At 40.8% G+C, this 26,289-nt stretch overlaps 1 protein-coding gene across 1 annotated transcript in view; it reads left to right on the top strand.

The window, feature by feature from the left end:
* VSTM4 (V-set and transmembrane domain containing 4) overlaps positions 1-25,407 on the top strand; it is a gene marked incomplete at its 3' end in the record, with an annotated part of 38,040 nt that extends 12,633 nt beyond the window's left edge. Inside the window, exons 3-8 of the mRNA XM_082308110.1 lie at positions 1,353-1,421; positions 2,887-2,994; positions 7,134-7,167; positions 12,203-12,315; positions 13,166-13,227; positions 25,282-25,407. Of these exons, the coding sequence (XP_082164236.1) occupies positions 1,353-1,421; positions 2,887-2,994; positions 7,134-7,167; positions 12,203-12,315; positions 13,166-13,227; positions 25,282-25,407 (512 nt within the window). The remainder of the gene's footprint in view (positions 1-1,352; positions 1,422-2,886; positions 2,995-7,133; positions 7,168-12,202; positions 12,316-13,165; positions 13,228-25,281) is intronic.
* Between the last annotated feature and the right edge of the window lie 882 nt (positions 25,408-26,289).

A 26,289-nucleotide genomic window follows, 5' to 3' on the forward strand; every position in this document is an offset into this window, starting at 1 on the left:
GTGAGCTGATACAATTTGTGGTCAAGCTGTCTTCCTTCTCAGGGAAAACCACCCCACCCATAGGCAGGAGAATTACTCCAGCTGAGAACTTAAGCTATTCTACACTCAATAGTCAATGACCATTGATACAGCAGTGACAGAAAAGTTTACGTTAATTAAGATGTTCAGACTAATCCGTTCCTACATCTAAGCCAAAGACACTGAGGGTAAGTAGATGTGTTCTGCTTCCCCGCTCAGATACGCACTTTCTAAAGCATTTGGACATGCTTCAGAAAGTCCATGCATGCATGGGTGGCTTTTTTGCCGATAGGCAGGTGTCATATCCATGTATCTTTAAAAGGCACAGCATAGAAGCCAACTTTTGGAGGAAGGAAGAAAAAGAACTCGTGAGCAGTGATCCCACTTTAATGGGTTGTTTGGGTGCTGTTGTAGGAATTGCAGGGCAGTTCAACATGCCAAGGGGCATCCATAAGAGCTTTGTAAGGAAGGCAAGTTGGACAAAATCAGGGGCCTACGGAGTCAGTCCCGAAGCTGGGGAAACATTATCGTATTGGCAGAGATTACTTCAGTGCCAAGCATTTCTGGAACAACTTCCTTGTTTAAAAAAGCTGTGTCTAATGAGGCTGGCTCCAAATCAATTCTCAGGAAGCCTTCAGAAGTGTGTCCTTCAGTAAAGCTACTGCTCTTAAAATTATTTTTTTTCCTTAACCTCTAAGACTTCAAAATAGACTGTATTGTTAAAAATTCTTATATATTAATTACAGGGGAAAATAAACTCCCATTCTCTTGAGCAAAAGTTATTTATCTCCTCTCTCGGAAGTAGCCTGCTTTGGGACAGAAACACAAATTGCAACTCTAGAGGTACAAGTTTGGGTAACTGAGAATGCAGAGTCAGAATAAAACCAGCTACATACAGCATTAACAGCAGCTTTTCCCCTGGGATACTCAGACAATCCCCACAATGCCATTACAGACCTTACAAGCACATGGCTGTCCTATTCTAAGGGCTAGGCTCTTCTAAAGTGTGTTTCTATCCTCTTGCTGTACTTCACTGCATTTAACTTTCAATTGAAGAGCCACACACTGCATCTTCCCAGAATAAGACGACAACAGGGAGGCAGTCTCACAAGCCTTACAGCACTCATGAGGGGTGCCAAGCCAGATGAGATTTGCTGGAAGACATTTTAATAATGCTGTTGTATAACTGAAGTGTTTCATTGAAAAGTAATTATCCTGTGAGATAAGGCAAGATATTAGTGCACTGAAGCCTAAGGCAGAACTACATTTACTTCAAGAGGTCCCAGCATTTTATGCCACATATTTTCAGTTCTTATGTCTTTTTTTCTTCTCAGTGATTTCATCAAAATCTTCTGATGATCCCACTTTCAAGAAAAACCATGAAGCTTGGAAGTTTTTTGAAGGTAAAGATACATTTAACTGCTACTGGTTGTATACAAGATGTTACTTTAGTTCAATGCTACAGTACAACTAAAGTGCCCCAATCAGGCCCAATTTTGCTAGTTCCTGTGCCAACTCAGGTCTTGCCTGAGAAAGCATCCCACAGAGTACTAGGGGTGCTGGAGAAAAGAGAATGGAAGGCTGCAGTTTCAATTTCTCATACATCTGTTATGGTCAATGGGAAAATAACCTAAGCCTGGCTAATCATGCAATGCAAATAAACCCCCTTATCCAGGATGGTGCTGAGTGTGTCTGAAGAGGTATCAAGCACTCTACACTCCCACTAGCTTTAGAAACTGCTCACCAGACATGCTCTGCACTGCAAGAGCAGCCTAAAGCTCCCTTGAGTTTCAAGGCAAGCAGTATTTTCTGTATAGATTAGTGAACAACTGTTCTAGGAAACTGAAATCCAGAATTTGCAGGCAGTTGGGATTCCCTCCTCCTGCCCCAATCTGGAGCACCAGTGAAGCACCAGCATGGCATTCACAGCCACTCTGCTGTGCTGCCTGCCAGGCAGTAGTGCTTGCTCGCAGGCTGGCCTTGATTCTGTGGGGACCCTTAACTGTTTAAACCACAATTTACAAACTATATTGCTGTACTGTGTAAGGGGAACGAAGCACAGAACTGCAGGTCAGGGGTCTAGTTCCAGCAACGCTATTTTCTACAAGAACACTTGACCTTCGAGGCTTAGTTTCCTCTCTGTGAAGCAGTAAAGAAGCCAATATACCTCTCTAAGGACATTTCAAGACACTAATGGGTAGAGCATTCTTAAAGTACTCTATTTAAAGTTCTAGTAAAAGCAGAAATAAGTCATTAAAGATTTCTTCTTCTTCTGAACAAAACACTCCATCTTGATCTGCCATGGTACAACTCCTGTCAGCTCCACTGGGAATGTGTTATAGCACCTGAATAAAAGCCATAAAGAGAGACTGAAGCAGTAGACTGAAAAATAAAACAAACCAAAAATTTCAAGCCAGTGCTGCCACCAGAAGCAGCAATCACAGACTTTCTTCCTTCTTCCTCAGCCATGCAGCACTCCTCCTGCTGCCACTTTTTTTTTTTTTAAACCAGTACAGCTGTTTGAACTGGGAGTTCAAACTTCCAACTGAAGTCCTTTCAGTTTTTGGTTGCTCCTTCAAAAAAAGGAAAAAAGGAAAGAGAAAAAAAAAACTCAAACCAGCTCTCTCCTCCCTCTTGAAAGCAAGCCCTCATAACTACACCTATTTGCATTTATGGAGACGTCAACAAAATTTTAAACTGAGCAGGATACTGTATGAAAGTTTCAAGGGGGTTAAATTACTTCTGAATTGTTACCTTAAATCTTATGGGCCAGGGTCTGTTTAGATCTTGTAGACGTAACTTTTTTCTATCCTATAAGCATGAAGCATACAGCTGCAACCCTCACCTTCATCTGTGCTTGGCTTTCAGATCTGTATGTGTATGCAGTCTTCGTGTGTTCGATAGGAATCATCAGCGTTCTCCTTTTTACACTTGTCATTCTCTGTCAGTCACTCCTGAACAAGAGGAGATCCACAGGTGAGTGAAATGTCATTCTTGCTGACTGCAAGGCCCTTACCAAAGAGGGAGAGGGGGAGAAGGAGAATGTAGAAAATACAGGGAAGACAAATATCTCCTTGCCTTGATTTTAATAAAAACAAAAGAAGTTGTTAGAAAAGACCATTTCTGCCAGCAAAACTAGAACAAAGGCATTTTGCTCCCTTTGAATAGCTATTTCACTTTAAATTTGCTTTGGGCTTTTCAAAATTTTTCAGCTTTGCATAAATATAAATTGAAGGTTGTTGGAATTTCTTTCAGAGAAGACCAAGTGCAATACAACTAAATTGCATTCTGACCAGATTTAGCTAACATTTTGCATAAGTGACATTTCTGCAGACAAGTTTAGAGGGGTTTCAAAGTGGTTGTCTTCTGTTCTGTTTTATTCTCCCTTCCTGACTAGCTGTCAATATTAGGAAAATGGGGATTGGTATTAGCACTCTCTCCTTTGTAGTATTCCTTGAAAGTAAAGCATCATTCTGTCATTCAGATGTGCATTTTTATAATAATCTTTCAAGATCAATGATTACTATTTTATTCTTCTCTTCCTCAGAGAGGGCTTCTCAGAGAGGCTAAACCTGCATCAAAGCAGCCCTATTGTAATCAAAAGTGCCATTTCAGATCTGTGGAGTAGCCAGTGCAGACTCTACTTTCATTTTGGTTTAAGAGTGATTTATTGGAGACACCAGCACGCTTAGCAGCCACCACCTTAGAGGAGAGCGTAAGGACCACCTCTGAACAGAAGCTTTCAAAAAGAGTTTGGTTAGTGATTTGACCTGTTAACAACAGGAGAGAATTGTGACTTTGCTGCTTCTTCAGCACTACACACACCACGAAGGAATGAGTGACTCAGATACATGAGGGAGAAGACATGTAAGCCAAAAATAGATGTATACAGAAGTCCTTGCCTGACCACAAACACATTTCAGGCTGTGGCTCTGTCTTCCCGGTAGTGTGCTTAGTAGAGTAACTCTGATTCTAACTGACCCCAACAACTCTGCTTGCCAAAAGGAAGGAGCAAGATCAATGTTATTCTTCCTACCCTGTTAAGTGATGACAAAGGTTTTGTGCCAAGGGAGTACCCACACTTAAGTGTGTTGGTCACGTTGAGTCACCCTGAAGCCACAAGCACTAGACACACTGATGTATCCTGGTTTTTCTTGAGCAGACATTGGGCTAGATTTTGCTTCTGTTTTTTTGTGATTTACACCGGTGTAAGCATACAAGCAGCTTGGAGAAAAGGTCTCCTTACATTGAACCAACATCAGTTAAATATAGAAATAATATAGAATACAATATAAAATAAGCATATACAACAGAGAAAAAGTAATTTCTTCTGAGCTGCTAAATCCTTTCTTCACTACCCTAATACCTGAGTAATTGCAGGCTTCACCAAGTTTTTATTTAGATTTTGAACATTATCCAGTAAACCCTGGCAGCATTAAACTTATAGATTCAATGCAAATATAACAGAATAAATCTTAGCAGACAGGCGCTCAGTATACAACGATAAGATTTTCAGGCAAGTCATTCAGCTAGGACCACCTGATCAGAGTATTTTCTGGAGCCACATTAATTGGCTCAGCATCCAGTCAAGCACCAGGGAATTAAAATTTCTGAAGCAGCAGTGGAAGAAGCATCAGTGACAGACACAGTCTCCACCAGCCCTGAATTGCTTTTTCTCCCCACAGCCTCTGGGCCATCGCACAAGTCTCAGGCCTGAACCTCTGCCCCAGGGAGCAGCAGTTCCCTGGGAGATGCTGTTTCCACTCAGCCATATGGGCACGGGGCAGAAATAGCCCCCTCCTCCCTCAACACTCCTCTATCCCCTCCAGAGGCACCTTCCAGGGGTTAGGGTCTGACCACAAGATACCCACCCTGTCAGCCAACAGCAGTGCTCTCTCATTCAGACTCAGAATAAGGCATCACTCCTCATAAAGCATTACCTTACCTCCTCTCCATCCTCAGCACTCTGTACCTCCATCCTGGGCTGGACTAGGCAGATGCTAGTATTCATGTGAAAAGAGCCTGCAGTGAAATCATGAAGTCCATCCTTCCTTGAGGAAAGGAGAAAAGACAGGGACAGCAAAGCAATCCTCCCTTTGCATCATCCCAAGCCTCCTGGCAGGCTCCAGGCACAGCCTTCTTGCACCTTCAGCGAGGTGGTTGCCACATCACCTTTCTCAGACATCCTTCAAGAGAAGCCTGGCTCTGCTCTTCCCCTTGAGACCAGGTCAGGGGCCCAGGACAAGCAAAACTATCTCCTTACCTCACCTTGCTAGGCAAATTTGTACAAGGGCTTCTTTCTCCCTGAACCTCTCCAGTCACCCCATCCCTGTCAGAGGGACACCAACACCCCCCTCCACTCTCCCACCACTCCAACTTCCTCCCTCAGTTCCTCAGCCCTAATACCACGACGAGGATCATCTGCCCTGCCCTGCCCTGCCCTGCCCTGCCCTGCCCTGCCCCGCCCCACCCCACCCCACAACAATCCACCCCACCTAGGGAGTGGAGGCAGAGACCCAAGTAAGCACCAGGAGAAGAGGGAGGGAAAACTCTGCCTAATCCTGTACGAGAACAGTCCAGCCTGGGACAAAGAGCAACTCATACCTGAACTAAAAGTTGGCATTTGCAATAGATGAACCCTCTGGAGTGTCTTTCTGTGAAACCTGAGCAGACCCTGGCTCAGCTCAGGGATCTGACATGAGAAGGGTGATGCTGAACCCAGTTCCATCAAAGGATCTCCCTCAGTTTGATTGGATTGGCACTGCAGCTGAGGCTGGCCCATAGCACAGGGCAGCTATGGGATGCTGTGGGAAGCAGCAGTGGTTGCAGCTAGTAACCCCTCTGTGGTTTTGGTAGAAGCCTATGCCCATTTGTTACAAGGAGTGGTTGTTCTTCCCAATCCCTGGTTCAAAGGCTTGGAGGATTTACTGTAGGGCAAACCAAAATATACATACCTAGAGATGCTCAAAAGCATGTCAATAGTGTACATGAGCATCTCCTTGCTCCCAAAGGGTCAGGCCTACTGTTCTCCTGCACATCTAAAAAAGGCCAGACAGATAGATGGAAGGACTGCCTTGGCTGGCTTATACATGGCCCCGGTGTTAGACCCAGTTACCAGTGCTGTCAGCTCTCCTTTCCTTAGGACTAAAATGCACCCCACTAGGAGCTGCGTACCTTCCTTAGAATGGGAGAATTCAGGTAAGACCAAATATGAAAACTTTCCTGTAGAGAGGGGCATAATGATGTAAATGTACTGTTGTCTGGTTTTCATGGCCTTTTAGAGAACAGAGAACATGAAGCGAGGGGGGTGTCTGTGTTGTATTCAACTTCACATCATGGCCCAGGGATGCACCCTCTTTTCCTTCTGAGAAATAAGTTGGCAGTAGGTCGACCAGAAGAGCCAGAGCCTCTCCTCCTGCCTGCATGTCTCCACACTCAGCACATGGCACAGCTTGGGCAGGGCACAGAAGCCACTAAGCCACAAAAGAGGATCTTAATAACCCTGGCTCCTAAAAGGCTGCAGTGGGGGGAGCTGCTGTTGCTCAGGACTACTGATTCAAATGAATACGAAGCAGAAAGATTTATACAGCTCACACACACAGCTGTCAGAGACAGGATAGTGGCTGGACTGGACCTCTGATCCGATCCCAGGAGGCAATCCCTTTATGCCTGAGGCCACAGTCTAGTTTGCATTAGGAACAGCAGTGGCTCCTGTGGGTGAATGGTTTATTTCAGGCTTCTGGAAATAAATAGAGGCACCACAAGGGAAATAAAAGTCTTCAAAGTAAAATTACTGGCCTGCTGTGCTTTTCCTTAGCAAGCTGTCTTTTGGCTGGGCTGACCACTGGAATGTGTGTTGCCCAACACTTCCACAGCAGATTTTTGGTGTTGTTTGGTACATTCCCCTCTCCCAAGCCTAGCTATGTCTTCGAGTCAGACTATATTTTAATGCACAATATAACGTATGGTGACGATTAGCAGCTCTCCCAGAGTAACAGCCTGGCAACTCCACAGTCTTAGCAACACAGGTCTATCTGCAGTGCCCATTTGTAACTCATAAACTGTGTTGGTGTAAAGCCATATTTTCTTTCTTTTTTTTTTTTTTTCTTTAACAGTGAAGCATTACCTGGTGAAATGCCCCCAGAACAGGTAGGAGATTACACTTCTCTTTACTGTAACCCAAGGCACCAGTTCTGGTTTCGTTTTGCTATGTATGCTGAAGAAGATGAGTAATGTTTTCCAAAATGCATACAGGAGGATAAGGAGTCCCAAGTTCATGACTCATGAACATGCCTGCAAGCCAGCATCTGCTGTGCATGATAAGGGAGATATACCTGGGCTATCTAGGTGGAGGTCCTGCAAGTTCTTCAGTGACAAGTCTCTCCTTGAGGCTCTGAATTGCTTTCTGGAGAAGCCTGCTTTCATCCTGCATGGCTTTCTAGGGTTTCCAAACACCTCACCAGATGGTAATGACTTAAACCATCCATGTACATACAACAAACCACAATGTTACCCAGTGATTCCTGCACCCAGGAACAGGGAGTGGGGCTCAAAAGCAGGTTTTCTAGGCCCACAGTCTATTCCCAGCTGAAGACTCCAAGTGATGGGAAAAATTATACTTCTGCTGCAGTCATTAATCACCGTTCCTTTAAATACAACCAGATGCCAAAAGTTTTTGATTGTGTGGTGCGATAAAACTGATTTCCATTGTATGATCTTCTCGAGATATAAATTGTGCTGGAATTGCAGTAAAAAAAAGATGACAGAAGTATTTTACAAATAAAAAAGATTAAAGAGGGATGCCTCATAACAACACAGAAGAACAGCTGTTTCCCAGTTTTCAGTGACATAAAACATGTGTTTGTAGCTTGTAGTTTAAATTCAGTACCGCTTGGTATCACAGATACTATTTCTCATACTATTTCTCTGTTTAGATACTATGAGATTCAATGCCAAGTATAGCATATCCTAGATCCTCAAATAGCGAAATTTTTAGTGCATTCTCATGGGATTATTGCTGTGTTCAATCTAACAAACACTCGGATGTAAGTGAAGTCACAACAAAGCAATAGGGTTCAAGAGAGGCCAGTACAAACTGAAACTTTCATGTTATTCATGGAAAGATCTTTGTTCTGTGACCCTGACCAGCCATTGCACCACACCAAAAATTTACAGAGACAGCTCAGCAGTTTTCATTTTTCCCTGAATGTTTTCTCTTTCTTCTTCTTTATTAGCTGCTGGAAGTTGGAAGTGCAAAAACAAAAAAAAAGAAGCGGGAGGGGGAGGAAATCAAAGTAGATGATTGGTAGAGAACACAAGAGGAGGAAAAAAACAAGGCCCGATTGAAAAGTTGACTGAAAAAATGGAGCATGGCAGTCAGATAAAAGACTTGTAATACAGAATCTGCCTGTCTGGGAATACATGATGTGGTAGTGATACTACTGCAAGCACTAAACTTAGTAGGCTCAATAGCAGGGGAAAACAAGCCAACATGATTTTTTCACTGTAAAATGGAGTCTCTGGAAGTGAAATAAATGCATGACTCTACACGGATAAAAATAAGGTTTCATGTATTTCAGTGTGGCAAGATAGGCTAATGAAAGGCCTGATCCCACAAATGCATGTCTGAGGTGCATTGACTTCAGGGCTTTAATATTAAATAGCTGTGAAAGTATTACCAGTATCATAATTTTTGTTATGTTTCACACTTGGTACCATTTATTTTCCACCCTCTGCTCAAAACACAAACCATTAATTCCTTTGAACTCACTTCTCTTCACCTGTGCATTCCTTGTCTCGGAACTTAGTTCAACATATTTAGACCCCCAAACCCAGTGTCTAAATATCCATTAGGCCAAACTGATGAACTAATTTGCATGAGATTCCCACCAGTCAAAATGACTATGCTGTGCAAAACTCAGCCTTGATTAGAGAGGCTCAGCCCCAACTCCCTTAGTGGTATTTCAAACTCAGAGCAGAATCCGATTTCAAAATTACATTAATAGTCCGGTGTCTAAGAAATGTCTGTACTCCCACTGCAGTAATACCTAAGCACCTTAAAATATTTCATGTCTTGACATCATAATGGTGTTTTTACTTAATTGGAATCTGAAGCACAAAGGGCTAAGTGATTTGCCCCAGGTCTCACAAAATGGCCATGGTAGAAAAGAAAATTAAATCCAGATTTCCTGAGTAGAACAAAGCAAATGTTTGGGTTTTGGTTTGCTTCTTGACCAATAACAAATTAAGGAAAAAAAATGAGTTTACCAAAAACTATTTCTTTCCCACATTTTAAAAATAAATACCTAAATAAAAAGTACAGTTATTTTGGGCTTTCCAAACCACCTAATTCTATTTTCTGGGGTTTTCTTTCCTTTAAATATCCTCCTTATTATTATCTTCCTTGTTATTAGCTCATTTTGTCAGTTTTCAGATCCAGAAACCCCAAGGAGGTGTAGGTTTCAAAATAGGAATTCTGTCTTTTATTTATTTGTTTTGGCCTGAACTCCCCAGTTCTTCAGTGACTGCTCTTCTGGAGACAAATAATTTGAAAAGCTTTGAGAAAGCTGTCCGTTTCATGCCTTGGCTCCACGGTGCCGATCTAACAGCATAGGAGCAAATTCTGCCAGGCTGAACCAGAACCAAGTACCCAGTCCTCCCCTGGTGCCTTCTCACACAGCTCCCCTATTTGGAATATATCAAAGCAGCTCCCAGTTCACTCGGGTGAATTTTTTGTCATCCGCCTGCAGACAAGAGGGAATAGCTGACCTATACAACCACAGGAAAAGTCCCACATCCTTAACTCTAATAGGGATAGTAAAGCCCAAAATTGCAATAGCTTGCCAGCTCTTGGGACAAAATGTTCCAGAAATACCAGCCATGACCTCCAGGGAAACTGCTGTCCTGGTGCCATGATTGTTAGACACCTTCCACAGTTTTTTTCCCCAAACTCCTGTCTTTTTCTTTTTCTCTAAAAACTCATTAGATCCTTCAAGAAATGCACAATGTGACACTGTTGAAATAGAAGCCAGGAGGCTGGAGGAGGAGCTGGAGATAAAAAACTAACTTTCCTTTTAGACATGGAACAAGACAAGCTTACAAAGAGGCTGTGTTTCAGAGCCAAGGAGTCTTTTCTGAGCCTCCTTGTTTGGTTTGAGGAGCTCAGTTCTAAGACAGCAAGTACGGTTATTGTATCTCCCAGAATCAGTTAACCCTGTATGGCCCTGGCATTTAAAAGAAAAGTGTAAGCTACAAATACATTTCTCTGTAGCTTCACTTTTTCAGTAGCAAAGCAGGATAACAACTAATGCAATGAATTGACACTAAGCCTTTTCATATATCATGCTTAAAGTAGCTGTATCAGAATGATAGTATCTTTAAGCTACACTTCTGCCTTAATGACCTTGGATTATTAAAACAAAAAACATTAAAAAATCATTCTTGTCCCCTTTTTGGTATTCTCTGCAGTTTGCTGTGTTTGGGCAATGGAGCTAGGCAGGACAGTTTCATTTCCTGCTGGTTTTAAACAATTTCATGTTTTGATTTTAATATAGAAACAAATGGTTGTTGTGGGATAGGTTCACAATAGTGCAGGCAGACTTGGAAATTATTTTAATACAACCCTTAGTTTACATAATTGATGTGATTTATTTATAAATCATGAAAATATTTTACCTTTTAAACACTTTAAAAAACATTTGGCAGCAAACCTATGTTTTGGACTGAGTATATGGAACAGAACTTAGGAAAATCAGAAAATTAGAGGCTTTTTGTAATCTACGCAAGTGTAAATCCAGAGTGATTTTACCAATGGTAGTGACATTCATTTGGATTTACAGCTGTGTAAAATTATAATGTCTGTTATTTTGTTACTCTTGTGTGGGCAATAGCAGAGACATCTTAACTTTCATTAAGACTTTGGCCCAGTTTGAATATATTATTCTATTAATATAAAGAGAATGTTTCATTATGCAAAAGAACCTGGAGAGGAACAGCAACTTGGGATAAATGATTTAAAATTCACTGAATTCAGTGCTGTCAGTGTTGTGACTATGGAGACCCTGGTTGGATCCCATTGTGTGGTGTAACTCACCAGCACAGAACAGAAAGGTCCCCACAACCATACCGCGTTCATCTTTCCCAGGGCGAGCCCGTGGTCAGATGCATCTGAGCAACAACTGCTTACCAAGTCACCTCCGCCACCATAGTCATCATAACTAACTGCTATACACTCTCCTCCCACCCCAGCTGTAAGTTCAAATTTCTTTCTTTACCAGTTAAGCCCATACAATTTCATTTCATCTTAGCTGCAAGCTAGGAGCACCTGCACAGTCAGTTACCACAGCTCAGCTGACACATGGTGACAATCGCTGCAACCTGACTGCGTATCCAAGCTCTAAATATTCAAAGCAGGATATACTACCTCAGACTTTGGGAGATGCTGAGGGTAAAAAACCCAGACTTAGAGGATGTTAAACTGTAATAGTCCAAACAGAAGCTTTCTTGGACAGGAGTCTGTTTACTGTATAGCTTGTACTCTTCCCTCATACCTACTAGTGCTTTTTCAGCACGGAAGTACTGGAGAATGCTTGAGTTTAGAGATCAGGGCACAGTTTCTCCATTTTAGATGCACTGAGCACACCAGCCTCTTTTAAAAACCTGGCTTTTTCAAATGTGGGTTTGTGAGCTGTCTGAAGGCATGCTGCACACTCTCCTGGCCTGCTGGCCCCTCAGCCAGTCTTAGCCCAGAAACCACATCGAAGATTTGGCTTTGCCGTAGGCTTTCCCTGTGAGCTTACACAAGTCACCTAACCCATCTGTGCCCCCGGCCCTTGAGGACAGAAGGGTACAAGCTCATCCTGGGTGTAGCAGTGGGGTCATACATGTTTTTAAGGAATAGGTGTTATGAAATGAGTCGTTTAAGCCTGACACTACATTTTCTGTGCCAGGACAGATCAGACTCCTGAGTTTCTGAGCCAGGCTGTATGGTTGAAAAAATGCGAGACCCAGAGCATTTCCAACCCCTGTAAGAGGTTTTTCAGTATATCCCCAGGTCAAAATGCAAGTTGTCAGGCAGGGACTCTTACAAGTGGAAGGTGATGTGTTTGCATGAACTCACTGGGACAAACCGTCTTTCCCTACATTGCCTTCACTTTTCCCTCACCTATGGGTCTCTGGTTTGCAGCTCAGGGGAGACAGTTACCAGTGTGACAAGCATGTCCCCTCTACAGCCCAAGAAGGTAAAGAAAAAGAAAGAGAATGAGAAAGCGGAGCAGCCACCAGCCATCCCAGCAAAAGGTATGAAAACAGAGATGAAGAGGTATTTCAAATCCCAAGCACAACCATGGAGGGACAGCAGAGCACAGGATGTCAGGACTCCTGCACTCTGCCACTGACTGTGCCTGTGGGGTGACCTGTGCTCGCTGCTGTCAGTGGGGGGAGAAATGGCCCATGCCTGCTGCTGGGACCAGGCTCTCACCTCCGTACAGCTTTAGCTGTTGAAAAGCTGGTCACCAAGTCCAGGCGAGAGGTCTCAGCTCCCACTAATCAGAGAAGAGAGAGGAACCTCTGTAGCAATATTCATACTGCTCGAAGAGAAGATTAGGCAAGATGAAATTTCCTGTTGGAGTTAGACTGAGAGAAGCCAGCACATTGCACTCTTAAAATTGCAGGTGCACTTGAGAAGTTAAACAAGCTGAGCAGACAAAGATCAACCTCTTGGGGAACCTCACTTTCAAAGAGGATTTGCTATTGCCTCCAGGGCCAATCACACAAACTCTTGGGTGTACTTTCTGAACACTACTGCCAGTGTTGAGCCACTGGCAGAGAGGAGGGTAAGGACCTGAAGGCTTACTGTGCATTAGATCACAAGTGACCAGATCTCAAGAGGTGTATTTGCTCTGGCTTCCGCACACAAACAGCATGTTTTGCATATCAGATTCTTTAATATCTTATGAATTTTTCTAATTCATAAGCCCTATGTTTCATTGTAAAATGTTACCTGAAATACAGTTAAACTCTGGTATAAGTACATGTATTTGCTCTTAATCTGTTATTAATCTGTAATTTATAAATTGCTAATGCATATACTAAAAATGACAGTGAATGATGATAATATGAAATGATCCCTTAATATTTATTTCCATAGCTCCAATAGCCAATAATTTTCCTAAGCCCAAGCTCTTGAAACCTCAAAGAAAATTGATCCTGGTAAGTAATTTCCTATGACATTATTTTCTCCATATTCTTCTCTCTCAATACAATTGCTGTAATGTTGCCAGAACTCTAGGTTCAGAAACTATAAATTGGCTTAAAAATCATACAATTCCTTTTTTTCTAAGTAATATTTGCTCAAGTGATGAATTGTCTTGGCGCTTTTAATTTTGAGCATTAGGTTACGCTGGATCATGTTTTCCAGCTTTCTAGCAGTCGTCGTGTCTACAAATTTAGCCTGTTCTTAAAAGAAACCTGCTATTGATTCTCACATGCTTCTGGCAGCTGGTGCTTTGGAAAAAATACCAGTTACTGACAGAATCACAACTGCACTGGTCACACTGATTTTGAGACTTTTTAAGTCAAAAACAGGATACCTGTTTCTGCCCTACAGTGATATAAGTCAGGAATAACTGAAGGTGCAGGAATGAGATGTACGTATACAGCTCATATCAAAGAAAAGAAAAACGCATATGGCAGTTTCTGCTGGATATGAGTTTCTGTATGATAAAACCCTGCAGATATTCGCCAGACAAATCAAATAGATGGAGAGATGTTTCTCTGCATAACAATACCTGGACAAGACATCCAGGGGTAACACAGACAGAGTTTTACACCAACTATTTTCAGCTGCCTATATAAAGAGGCTGGTCTGCTAGGATCCCTATATAGTCAATAGAAAGAGAGATGAGTTAGAGTAGGAGCCTGATACTCCTACTAATTCAGACTAGATGCTCTAAATCGCCTTTTGGGGATCCTTTCTCCCTTCTCTGGCAATAGAGCGAGCTCAGAGTGACTAACTCCCTAACTTAAGGGAAGGTGGGTACCTAAAATTAGGCCATGTGAATAACCTGAACGACTCTGTGATGGCTTCACTTTCAGAAGACGGTTAGAATTGGGAACCTTCCCAAATAACCCCTGCCCTTTTAAGCATGATCAGGGTACAACCCAGGATACCTGGACATACCAGTATACCTGCCAGGTGACTTCAGAACATCTCAGCTAAAATCCTAGGCAATGCTGCTGCTTGGATATGGAGCGCATCTCTCCTCTGCTGGTCCTGCAGGGGTTGCACCTTGGCAGGCTCTGCTCATACAGGTCAAGTTTCAGCAGAGGAAGAGGTAGCGTTTTAAAAGTCCATAAAAAAAACCTTATATCCATGTAGGTAATTGTGTCAGGCCACAGCTACGCTGAGAGGACAAAGACACAGATGAGCGCATTTGGCATCAGGGAATGACAGCCACCCTTTGCTGCACACGCTGCATTAATCACTGTGCCCAGGCACACGGCTCCATCAAAAATCAGTTAGTCTTCAGCCCTCCGAGGAAAAGCTCTCATCAGTTAAAGCACTCAGGCTCTTCCTGCAGGTCAATAAAGCACATCAACATATGCTGAACTTGAGGTAAATCTGTTTCCAGATGCTTTCTCTTTCTGGAATAAATCCAAGGATGTAGGCCACAAATAGCTGTTTGCTCTTCCCTTCCTGCTGTGCAACCCCAGTCAAGGTTCAAACTGTTTGGAGGTGAGCAGGAATAAAGCCTTTTCAAACAATGAAATCAGCTTTGTTTTCCCTAGCATAACTGAGGATCCGTACGCTGCGTGCAGCCAGGAGACTCGGTTTTAATGCCTTGCTGTCGGACGCGTGTCTGGCTCTGCTCTGTTCCTTTTCATATTTCACCTCAGCACCTGGAGAGACATCGCAGCCTGCAGAAAACACATGATCTATGGACATGAGTTAGTTTTAAGTCGAAAAGTAATACAACAAATATTATTCAAAGGATTTTCAAGACCCACACTCACCTACTAGTACTTTAAAGGGCAAAGGAAACTAAACCCAAGTCAGTCTATAAGGCATGTTCAGAAGCTGAGCAGGACACGTGCCAGAGCTGTTTCCCATTTCTGTTCCTCTTGCCCCCCTTTACAACACAGTTATTTAAACCCCTATGTTTTAGTATTCTCAGAAAAAAGAAAAAAAAAATCAATTTTTTCTGCATTTAAATGATTTTTCAGTGAGGAACTTAAAGTAATTGAAGTAAAAGAAGTTTCAACAAAGATACAAAATGGTAATAATTACAGAGAAAAAGACATATAAAATTCATCTAAATGAAACATTTTATTGATTTTCAGCATACTTGTCTCCCCAATTTTTTAATTCTTAAAAATTCCTCAGATTTTAAATTTTCAGTCTGCTTTGGGGCAAAAAATACTGTTGTCATCCTGCCAAATCTCTGCAGGATAAAATACTTTTTTCTTTCCAACTGTAATTATTGCGCAGCTGGTGTTTGCACTAGGTCTTTTTTCATTGATGGCACAGAATTACTAGGTAATCATCACTGCAAAAACAGACTCAAATTGCTGAGTTTCTGGACTTCTTCTGCAGCTTCCCTGTGCAACCCAAGGAAGGTACCACACCAGAGCACCAGGAGAATATTCTAGAAAACCTAAGCAAACAAGCTAGAGTATAAGGGAACATTACAAAATAATTCCAGTGTTTTGGGAAATTTTTTGTAATAACCTAAATACCAGCAAAATTATTTCCAGAGGACATGTGTTTCTGGTTTCTTGAAAGATGTTTATAATAAGCTAGAGAATTTCTTTTGTTGTTAACATGCTAGAGTGGGTTGCAGTATAATTTTACAAGAATACAATAACCTGGATAAATTATGGACATAATCTCAATGAAAATTAAAAAAAAAAAAAAAGAGAGAAAGCCTAGTATCATGCTCAATTGCACAGCCTTGAGTAAAGCCTTTTAAAAACTCTGCTTAAGTCATATTGCTTTTGCTTTAGCCAGAATAACAATTCTATGCTCCCCTTGTTGCAAAAATATTCCCCATCAGTGTCATTCTCTATTAGCATCAATGAGAAATGCATACAGATCAAAGGAAATAGAGATGCTGAAATGCAAAAAGGGATGTTTTTTATAGCATGCAAGAAGCACAGAGAGTCATTAGGTAGAAGAAAATTCTAGGGGCCCACAAATTCTGCTCTCTAAGCGCTGTTCTGCTATAGCCTTAAGTACTTACCCCTTTGAGTTGGTAGAGATAAATCTTATACTTCCTCAACCAAATTTTCTGGTAAGCCTTTCATTGCCTCCTAGAGATTAGTTGTCATAGCCCAAGAGTGTCGGTTATAGAACATCATCTAAATGAAAAGGTTTCAGTGTCTTTTCATGAAAGTTTGCACCACCAAGCTTAGGAGCTCCTGTGTGATTCACCAGAGCCAATGGAAAGGATGTGAGACTTCAGGTTAGACCAAATCCTGCAATCTTTACTTATGCAAAATTTTTGTTGACTTCATCATTTTCACACTAAATGTTACAGGGAAGAATACCTGCATAGATAAGACAGGCTATAGGGAATCTTCCTGATTCTGCTGTTGACTTACGTGGCCTCCGCTAAGTCATATAATCGTCCCACTTTGAAATCAGGTAAATACATCCTGTATTACAAATGATTCCCTCAGGCTTAGTTCTTCAAACACATCGTAACATGTAAAGCACACAGTATATGAGAGTTGGCTTCTGCTGTTCCTACACTGACTAAGCTTTTGAATAAGCTCTTTACTGGGGTGTATCTGGCTTCTCTTGTTCCCCACCACAGAATACATATTGGTCCTGTGTGACTTCGGAAGCAGAGTGCTTTCAGTGACCATAGCTGAGCTATTTAAGAGAAGCATCCTTCTACCTTCAGCTCACACAGCAGAGACAGCATTGTTTATCTCAGCATGGATTGGATCACCGGTGGCCCTGCACCACATGATCACTGAGATTTTCTTTTGATGATGATGATGATGTAAAAGCTACTTGAGAAACAGGAAGGGCTTATGGTTATCTAAGCCCGAGAGAAATTTCTGAAGTCATTTTGTTAAGTTTGAGTGAAAGCATAATCTTTTGCACTCCATCTGCCCGCCCGCCTGCCTTTTTCAGGCACCGCTTACATATTTTACGCTGAGCCAGCTCAGAGATCTCGATTCCCAGGTTTTTACAGATGTAACAGAAATGGGAAGCTCAGGTTCCTTTCTGCGGCTTTGAAAATCCCATCCGTATTTATCATTATAGGCTAAGTGCTGACAATGTGTTGAGTCCCAGCCAGTGCAGATCAGGACAGTCCCTGCACTGAAAGTGCTTACTCTGTAATGAGTAACATGTCTGAAAGTCAGGAATTTGCAAGTATTCATTCAAAGGACAGCTTCCCTGCTCCTGCCATGTCTGCAAAGCAGAAGGGTGTTGTTTCGAGCAGGAACTTGACATAGGTTTGACACCTGTGGAACTGAGAAGGCTGTGACTTGGTCTCATCATCTGCAAGTACTCAGCAAAATCTAGTTTTCAACATTTTACATTTAGCTCAGTGTTCTACATCAGTGTATACTCCTGAATCAAGCAATGAAGATGAGTGCTCCTAAAGCTGCCCAGAAGCTTAAGGTTCCTTCACCTGAAAAATCCTTTTGACTTTTAGGTTTCAGGAGTGCATTTCCCATTGTACAACAAACCAACAAGATCCACTGTATATTAGAACCAGCGACCTTGGAGTCCTTTAGGGAAAGGGGTCTAGATGTGCAAGTGAATTATCTGCAGTCTGATTACCACGTCAGAGCTGTCAAATGTAAAGAGCTGCTTTTGGGTTTTGATGGCTGGGGAATTTGTGCCTTCTAAGCTGTGCTCCAGCCTGCTGTCCTGAAGCTTCAGCCTCACTGCAACCTGGGAGCAAATTTACACATTGCAAGATTCTACTTGATGGACAGAGCTGATTTTTTTCCATCTTCTTTTTCATCTTACAGTTAAGCACTACATCATTCAAACCAGTCTTATACCATATGCATCAAGCTAGCTAGGAAAGGTAGGCTAGTCAGTTTTTTTGCACAACTAGTAGGATTCCTTGTTAGTCTTAACCTGTAGGTACCATTGGCCCTTTCCTTGAGAAAGAAAAGGAAGTGAAATACAGCTATTCAGTAATTTGTGAATTCTGGATCTGGGAACAATCAGGCCTTCCTTTCTGCTGGATGGTTTTAAATTAAAAGCTATGCCACCCTCTGTTAGAAGAGTTGTTTCCTCCACAATGTGTAACAATGGGTGATGATTTAAGTTCCCAATTTCTTAAGGCATTATTGATCTCCACAGACTTCAAATAACATTGTACGTATGATATACAAAGAAGTGGTGAACATTTTTTTCCTTGACTCCCTGTGATTCTTGAATATTCCAGTCCACATAATTTCTCTCTCTGTGAGATGAATAATACTTTTTTTTTTTTTTTGCAGTCTCTCCTTAGGATGTGAGATGTCCATAGGAACATGAATATCATTTACACATTCACATACACATGACACTCAGAACACAACATATTCAAAACTGCTGAGTTATGCCTGCTTTCCCATTCAGATCACAGGTTGCTATCTTTACCCCCAAGAAGGAACAGTTTGCATAAATACATAAAATCTCTTGCTGGAATTGTGCCGAGGCTTGTGTATTTACAAAATCCCACAGCAGATGATTTTTGTGTGATGACACATTTGGAGTAATAAAAGTGTCCCCAGAAAACTGAAAACCTTTAATTACTTCCTTGGGCCTTTTTGAAGGATAAGAAGTCAGCCTGATTTCAAGCAATGTTGGTTTAGAATCTAGGAATAATGCTGCAACTGTAAAAGAAATAAAGCATTAGCACAGGCTTCCCCAAAAGCTGTTAAAACAGGCTGGACAAACCTCTGCCAGGTATATTTAATTCTGTTAATGAAAAAAGATGGACTGGCTCACCCCTTAGAGTCACTACCTGCCCTACATTTGTGGGATTCTGTTTCTTTAAAATAAAATCATTCAATGAGATTTAGTAAACCATCTTTGTCCCTGAATTTGTTACCATAACTTCTGTGGGATTCAATAGCAAAATTTAGATGCAATGCTGAAAGATGTTTCACAAATTGTTGTACATATTGTTCCCAGGGAGTCTGGGAACTTTTTTACTCTAGGGAGTAAAAAATATGCATCTTAGTGGAAAGAACCTGTCCTTTTTAACTGATAGTGCCACTAAAAGTCATACTTTCTACTCCCAATATTTTCCAATGTCATATTTCTCAGCTTTGGCACTGAGAAGACAATGGCTCCATTGGTATTTCAGCGCTCTTACTGGCCAGCAGTTGCATTTCTAGGGGATAACTCATCTTGCAGATCTATCTTCAGTTTGTCTTGAAGGTCTGCAGAAGCAATTTTTGAAGCTCCTCTCTTCCAGGAGAATCTCTGGCTTTCTGCCTGCAATCAAGACACTGACATTGGTAAACACCCGAAGCTCTAAAGAGAGAAGGAAAAAAAAAAAAAAAAAAAAATCTCTTTCTGACTCCTGAGTTAAGTTACTACGTTGATGAGGGAGCCATCCCACTGAAGTTCATAGGGTTTGAGCATAAAGTGTATCTATGGCCCTGAGGAGCACTACTGACTTCAGCACAAGAAAGACCACACATTCTAGAGAGAGTGGTTTTCCAGTGTATATTAAAAAATAGGACTGTCAAAGGCTAATTCTTTTCTCTCTGAAGCTACAGTGAGTTTTCTCACTATTAACTTTGCAAAATCCTGCCTAACCCCATTGGTAACATGTGCTGTCTTCCCCTCTCCTGGTGGCCCAGACAAGGGAGTTGCAGCCTGCCCATCAAACATGCTGAATCTTTGCTTCAGCACACTCTTGCCTTCACCTCCTTAGCTGACTCTCTAGTGATGGCCAAGCTGGCAGCCATACACCATCCCCTCCCACATCTTCAAAAAACCAGATGCTTATGAAAACGAGATATGCGGCGGAAAAGATGGGCTAAGCCCCTTTTCCTTAGGTTGCGCACAGTATGCAGTTTCCTCCCATCTGGGCATTCATGCAGGGAGATGCAACAATCTGTCCCTGTGGCCAAAGCCCATCCAGTTGGCCTGGAGAGTCCTGTCTAGACACTTTCTGACCGAGTATGCTCAGGCAGTGACACAGGATGCTCCTGAGCTGTGCCATCTGGACAGTATCTGCATTTTTCCTGTGGAACTCTTTACCAAGTGTGAATACAAAACAGGATGTTTCTCAAATATGAAAGGCAAAAGGCCAAAGATCTGAGTTTGGCCTTTGCAAGAGAAAGAGGGAGAAAAAATGGTAGTTCCAGCATGTGCTTGCTAAGAAAGAGCTACTTCATGGCAGGGCTGCTTGCTTTGTGCTGTGGAGTAACCTGGAGAGAAGTGCAATTCCTAGAGACTGGATCAAACAAACCTCACCACCACCTCTTGACTCTGTACCTTTCCCATTTGCATTTCCTAGAACATCCCCCTGGCGCTGCAGTGTGCATCCAACAGCACAGCATGGCCAGTCCATACGTGGCAATTTGCCATGTACTGGCAATTAGACCAGCAAACCTATGCATAATTGGCAAGGTTTTATCCTTGCTGACCTAATCCATTCAGCCACGAACACAGGGCATGCCAGTGAGGGTGGGGTTTCATTTTCAAGTGTTGCTGCATGGAATCTGAGTTACTAAAAATATTACGAAGCTCTGACTGGAACTTGGGACAAATACTTGTTAAATACAGAAAACTCAGAGGTGAAAATTCAATTTGGTCTATAAACATAATTTTCTTGCCCTGGTCCTGTGTTAAAGTCATTCTCCATCATATCCCAAACAAAAACTCCATCACATGTGATCATATAGACACCAAATTCCAAGGCAAATATCTGCAGAAGTAGTCACTAAAATATTTAAGATCGAAGTGAACTAGGAAGTGAGCCCTTTTCTGCCTATTTTTGATAGTAAACTAGAATCAGGGGATTTTTTTTTTTTTAATTAGAAAGTCACATTCGTTTTGTCATCTTCATGATGACTGGTGTGGTCATGGAACAGTGAGATTGCAGCAATCTGTAAGTGCAAGTTGGCATCAGTTGTTTTTCCAGACAAGTTAAATTTATGAGGTTATTATTTGCTTGTTTTCTTCATACCTAATTACAAATTTGGATAAAAGTGGTCTTAGTTAAAACTTCAAGAACTTTCAGTCTGACAGTGCTCACAGTAAACATCCTTGAGGCTGCCAAGAAACAAACCAGCTAAGCCTAGGAACAGCAAATTTGACATTCCTGGTAATTATGACATAAAAATCAGAGTAAGTTTCAGTAAAAACCCAACTCTTCTAGGTCATTTATAATACATTTATATACCGGACAAACCCAATAAAAACAAATCTATGTATACACATACTTTAGTTTCTTTTAAATATTCACATGATAGACTTTGCAGATTGTTTATTAAAAAAAATGTTCCTGTAAGTGAACTCTTTCGAATAGTTGCCCGTGGGAAGCCCTGTGACTGGAATAAACTAAAATTAAACTGGAAGAAATCTGGAAGAGAAATCATTTTGCATTTGCCAGAAGATACACTGGAAAATGATGACTCTTCCTAATTTATATTTCTGCAAAGTGTGTGATCCCAAGAAAGAAACCAGACATACAAGATAAAGACTGTATCTAGAAATGTCACACTGGAATAGAATTCTACTTGAAGAAATCATTTCCATGTTATTTTAGAACAACGATGTAATTTTTCAGGAAAGGATGTTGTAGCCATAGAAATCCCAATGACCTCCTAAGTGAAGAGCCAGGACGGAAAGAGGGAGGTGAATGGCCAGTCATTCATTGTCTCTTCCTCTTCTGCCCTAGTATCAGTCCCACCTATAACATCAGTTATTAAAGTCACACTATTGTTCCAAACAGGAGGTGGTGGCAGGATTCCAGGTTTACACTGCCAAAACGCTATCCAATCCAAATGAGAGATGGAATTGTAGAATTAGTTTTCTTTCCCTGCCTGATCAAAAAAAATTTGTTTTGGACAAACAAACCAGCAAAATTAAATTAAATATGTGGTTGATAAATGAAGTACAGAAGAGCGTATGGAATAAAACCCTGGCTACCATAGGTACTTTAACGTAGTGTTGGCTTCCATGCACTGTTATTACGCATCCTTTGCTGAAAACTGTATACCCTTCACAATTTTGAATCTCCTGTGTGTTTCCTCATATTTTCAATCAAATTATTACATACTAGAAATATGCATAAGGGAAATTATTCTACACATTTTATGGTGTGCTGTTGCTTGTAGCAGTAATTGAAGTACCTTTTCCACTTATGAAAGTACTAATTTTATTTGGTTTTATTGCTTTTCTAGATGCAATTATTTATTTAGTGTGTTTTGGCTTTATTAAATTATGTTTACTATAGGAACATCATAAAAATGTATGAAAGCAACACATCAGCCACTACTGCCCAATGACCTGTTTTGGGGAATCTAGTGTTATTTTTCATATCCAAACATAATAGAATAAAGTAAGAATAAAGAGATAATCTACACTGGAAAACAATGCAATTTTGAGATAATATAATAAAACACCTGGACAATATGATTTCATAAATCTTAGTTCTAAAATTTACATGAGCTGGGTGTTGGGGTGGCTATTTTAGGACATGTGGCATTTTCTAAATGGAAACATAACATGAAATACAATTAAACAGCAAAGGGGAAAGCCTATACAGATTTAGCTTGCCCTGAGCAACTGATTTCTACAGAACAATGAAAATATTTCTACTTCAAAAGATGCACTAGGTCAGTCTTAGGAAATGTAGAGTTTTTCTCCGGCAGTGACCAACAGCTTGTTTGTAAAGTCTTATCATCAGATTCATTTTTAGGAGGCTTTTCACATGCAGTGTATCATTCTGCATTGAGGGTCTGAGGTGACACCCACTGAAGTTGGCAGCAAAACTCCCAATACCTTCAAATAGAGACTAGATGTGCTATCATACACCGATAATAAAATCTTCAGCATTTGCTGGTGTTATTGCAATGTCCAGCCTCAACTTAACTCCTGTATTTAGCCTCTGTACTACCTACTGAACAGATGGGCACATATAGTTTTGAAATCTCAAAAGGAATCTTTAACATATCATAAAAGACAAAAACAACTTCAATGCCAAGAAACTGAGGTTAATACTCTCAGGCTAGAAAGAAGAGGGGAATGTAAAAATTAATTAAGTATCAGATTGACCAGGCGTTTTTTCTAACTCTTTAAGCCAAAGCCAGGATAGGACAGATGCCTTTCTAAACATTGTGGTTCAGTGCAGTCCCGATATATGAACAAAGAAAAGAAATGCGTGATTTTATTTCTCTTACATACAAGATCAGGCTGGGATCCACAGGAAGTCCTTTTACATGGTTACATCAGAGAATTCAACGAAAGCAGGAAATGTTCTGTGTAGTCAACAGTGGAGCATTTGATAGTGAATGAGGACCAGAAGCTGAGATCAAATAGGACTACCTATGCAAGAAGGGGAGGGACAGAAGACCATGTGAATAATCAAATGCAAAGATTGCAGTCCTGCAGACACTTAGCCCTGCAAATGGCCTTTACTCACATGCACAGATCAACTGACTTCAGTGACACCACTTGCAGCAGCAGCTGTGCAAAGTATCTCAGGATCAGATCTGCAGAGAAGAAATAGGATTAAATTAATGCTGGAAAAGTGTAAACTGATCCACCAGAGGGAAACAATCTGAAATGCAGTGTGAGCAACTGTCAAGGCAAAATGAGAGGATTCCAGAGCAGTGCAAAAGACAGGAAGCAGGGGAGCACAGGGACTGATTTCGGAGGATATGAGATGTTTATCTTTTTAGCCAGAAGACAACATAATAATTATTCAAACACATTTCAAGGAAACAGGAATAATTTATGTTAAATCAGAAAGAAATAAATAGCAGTAAATAAAACATAAAGGAAACTCTTGCCATTGGAAAATATTGTCAATTTCTTCATTATAACATTTAGATACTGTATGGAAAATCTTGGTTAACGAACTTTGAGTCAGTTTTCAGTTTACAACTGGCAAAGCCTTTCTTGGTCTCAGAGATGCAACCTTTTCTATAAGGTATAGGCCTGTGACTGCAAAAATTTGCATGGCTGAAATGTTTTTTGTTTTGTTTTAATTGTCCTTTTTAGGCTTAAACTTGAGGACACCAGTTATATTCAGGTAGAACACAGTACCCAAGAAAATAGAAGAACAAATTCTCCAGTTCTTCACTTGCACAGGGTCGTAGCACTTCACCCTTCTTCAGGGAGCACAGACTTCAGTCTTCTAGAGATGAACTGAAATCCATTTCAAGCACTAGGGCCCCATGTACAATTCCACAGCAACTCTTTTGTTTGTTGCTACATTTTCCGAGGTGAACTCAATATGAACAACCCGCTCCCAAATGATGAGCCAACACACACAAAGGAACAGAAGACTTTCCTCCTCTAAGCCACTACTCTGGGTCTGGATGAAGTCTCCAATAGCAGTAGGCAGCTCTTCTGTCACCCACGTGAAATTTGTTCAGTAAATTTTCTTGATAACATCTCTCTTAGCTAAGTCTTACAGTTTTAAGTCTAAAGCTCAACCAGTGTAATACATCAGACAGCTTTGGTGGCATGGCCTTTGTTCTAAACTCTGAACTCATCTATAGCATGGCAAGAGTGGTGAAATCCCATTGGAATTACAGTAACGCAATTCTATCCATTTTATCCATTTTTCCTGCCATCTGCATATTTTTAGCATGTTTTCTGTTTCTGTTAAGAAACATAATGAGAGGTACTGTGAGTGGCTGTGATTAGAGATGTAACTGGTCCAAAGTTTACAGCTGGGAAGCAAATCTAGCATATATATTTCAAATTGTGAAATCTGCAATAACTAAAATTAAATTGGGAAATTTAGGATTAAAGAGGCTGAATGTTTTGCTAACACACATCTTTCAAATTTGCAATATTTGAATTGTCAAATTAAAATGTTCAGTGTTTGAGAAACAAAGAGAAGTTTGAAATTAACCTGAAAATCTTACTATTTCCTGTTTCTTATTTTTCATATTTTCATTTAATCTTCTATGAACTACCTAGTCCAGACTTAACTGATTAACAGCATAGCATGTGTGAGAGAAGAAATATAGCCCATTATATAGAATATTTAAGGTGTCTTACATTCAGTGATAATGACATTATAACTTGAATTTGTTGGTTCTGTTTCCTAGCCGAAAATTGCAGAGGAGAATTTAACATACGCTGAACTTGAACTTATGAAGCCGATTCAGGAAGCCAAAGGCATTCCCAGTACAACAGTCTATGCACAGATACTCTTTGAGGAGAACAAGCTGTAATAGTTCATGCCTGTATAAGTGTCCTTTGTCTGTGTTCTATTTAATTCTTGCTGTGCTGTTTATTTATAAAAATCATACAAATGACCTTATTTTTTTATTTCCATTCATGCACTTCTATTTTTCTGTGAGTCCTTTAAACAAAATGTAGTTGAAAGTAATCATAGAAAAAGCAGCTGGTCTACAAGTGACATCCCAGAGACACCCTTCGTAGTGTTCGGCCCCCCTGTTTTAAATGGACTGAAATTCCACCTGGGGCATTTTCAATACTAAGCATTATTCCTTCTTTGATGTTAATGTGATGAGTCCAGCTGCAAACATCAACATCTTAGCAAGCCTCAGAAGGACTAGTGGCAGGATCCATGCACATCAGCCTGCTCCTGAAGACAAATTTGTCAATTTAATGCTGTTTTTCTCATCAGAAAAATATTAACTCAGTAAAGATGAAGCTTTTTTTCTATAGCAAAGGAAAAGTTAAAATTACTTTTTCTGCTTTTTTTCCCCCCTCCAGAAATAGTTATAAAAAGGTTTGGTTTCTGTATTTTCAAATTCCCTTTCTAAATTACATTGTCTTTAAAAAACTTATGTTACTTTTAGTAAAGTTCTTCTTAAGTGCTTGAAATCAAACATTTCAAAATAATCCAAAGGAAACATTTGTAGTTAAACCTCAATTATTTGAGGAAGAATATTTATAGCTTGGGAACATTTTCCAGGATTTGATCTTTTTTTAATTCTGATTGGGAATAGGAAAAACTTGATAGTGAGTAAAAGACTTCGACAGAGCCAGGACACTACTTTTGCCCTTGATCTAGATTGGTGCTCCCAAACCTGCAAAAGTTTCCTCCTGTGGCCTACATTACTGAGCTGCTGAGCTAGAGGAAAAAA

The sequence above is a fragment of the Platalea leucorodia genome, assembly GCF_965183815.1.
Source record: "Platalea leucorodia genome assembly, chromosome: 4".
Classification (NCBI taxonomy): Eukaryota; Metazoa; Chordata; class Aves; order Pelecaniformes; family Threskiornithidae; genus Platalea; species Platalea leucorodia.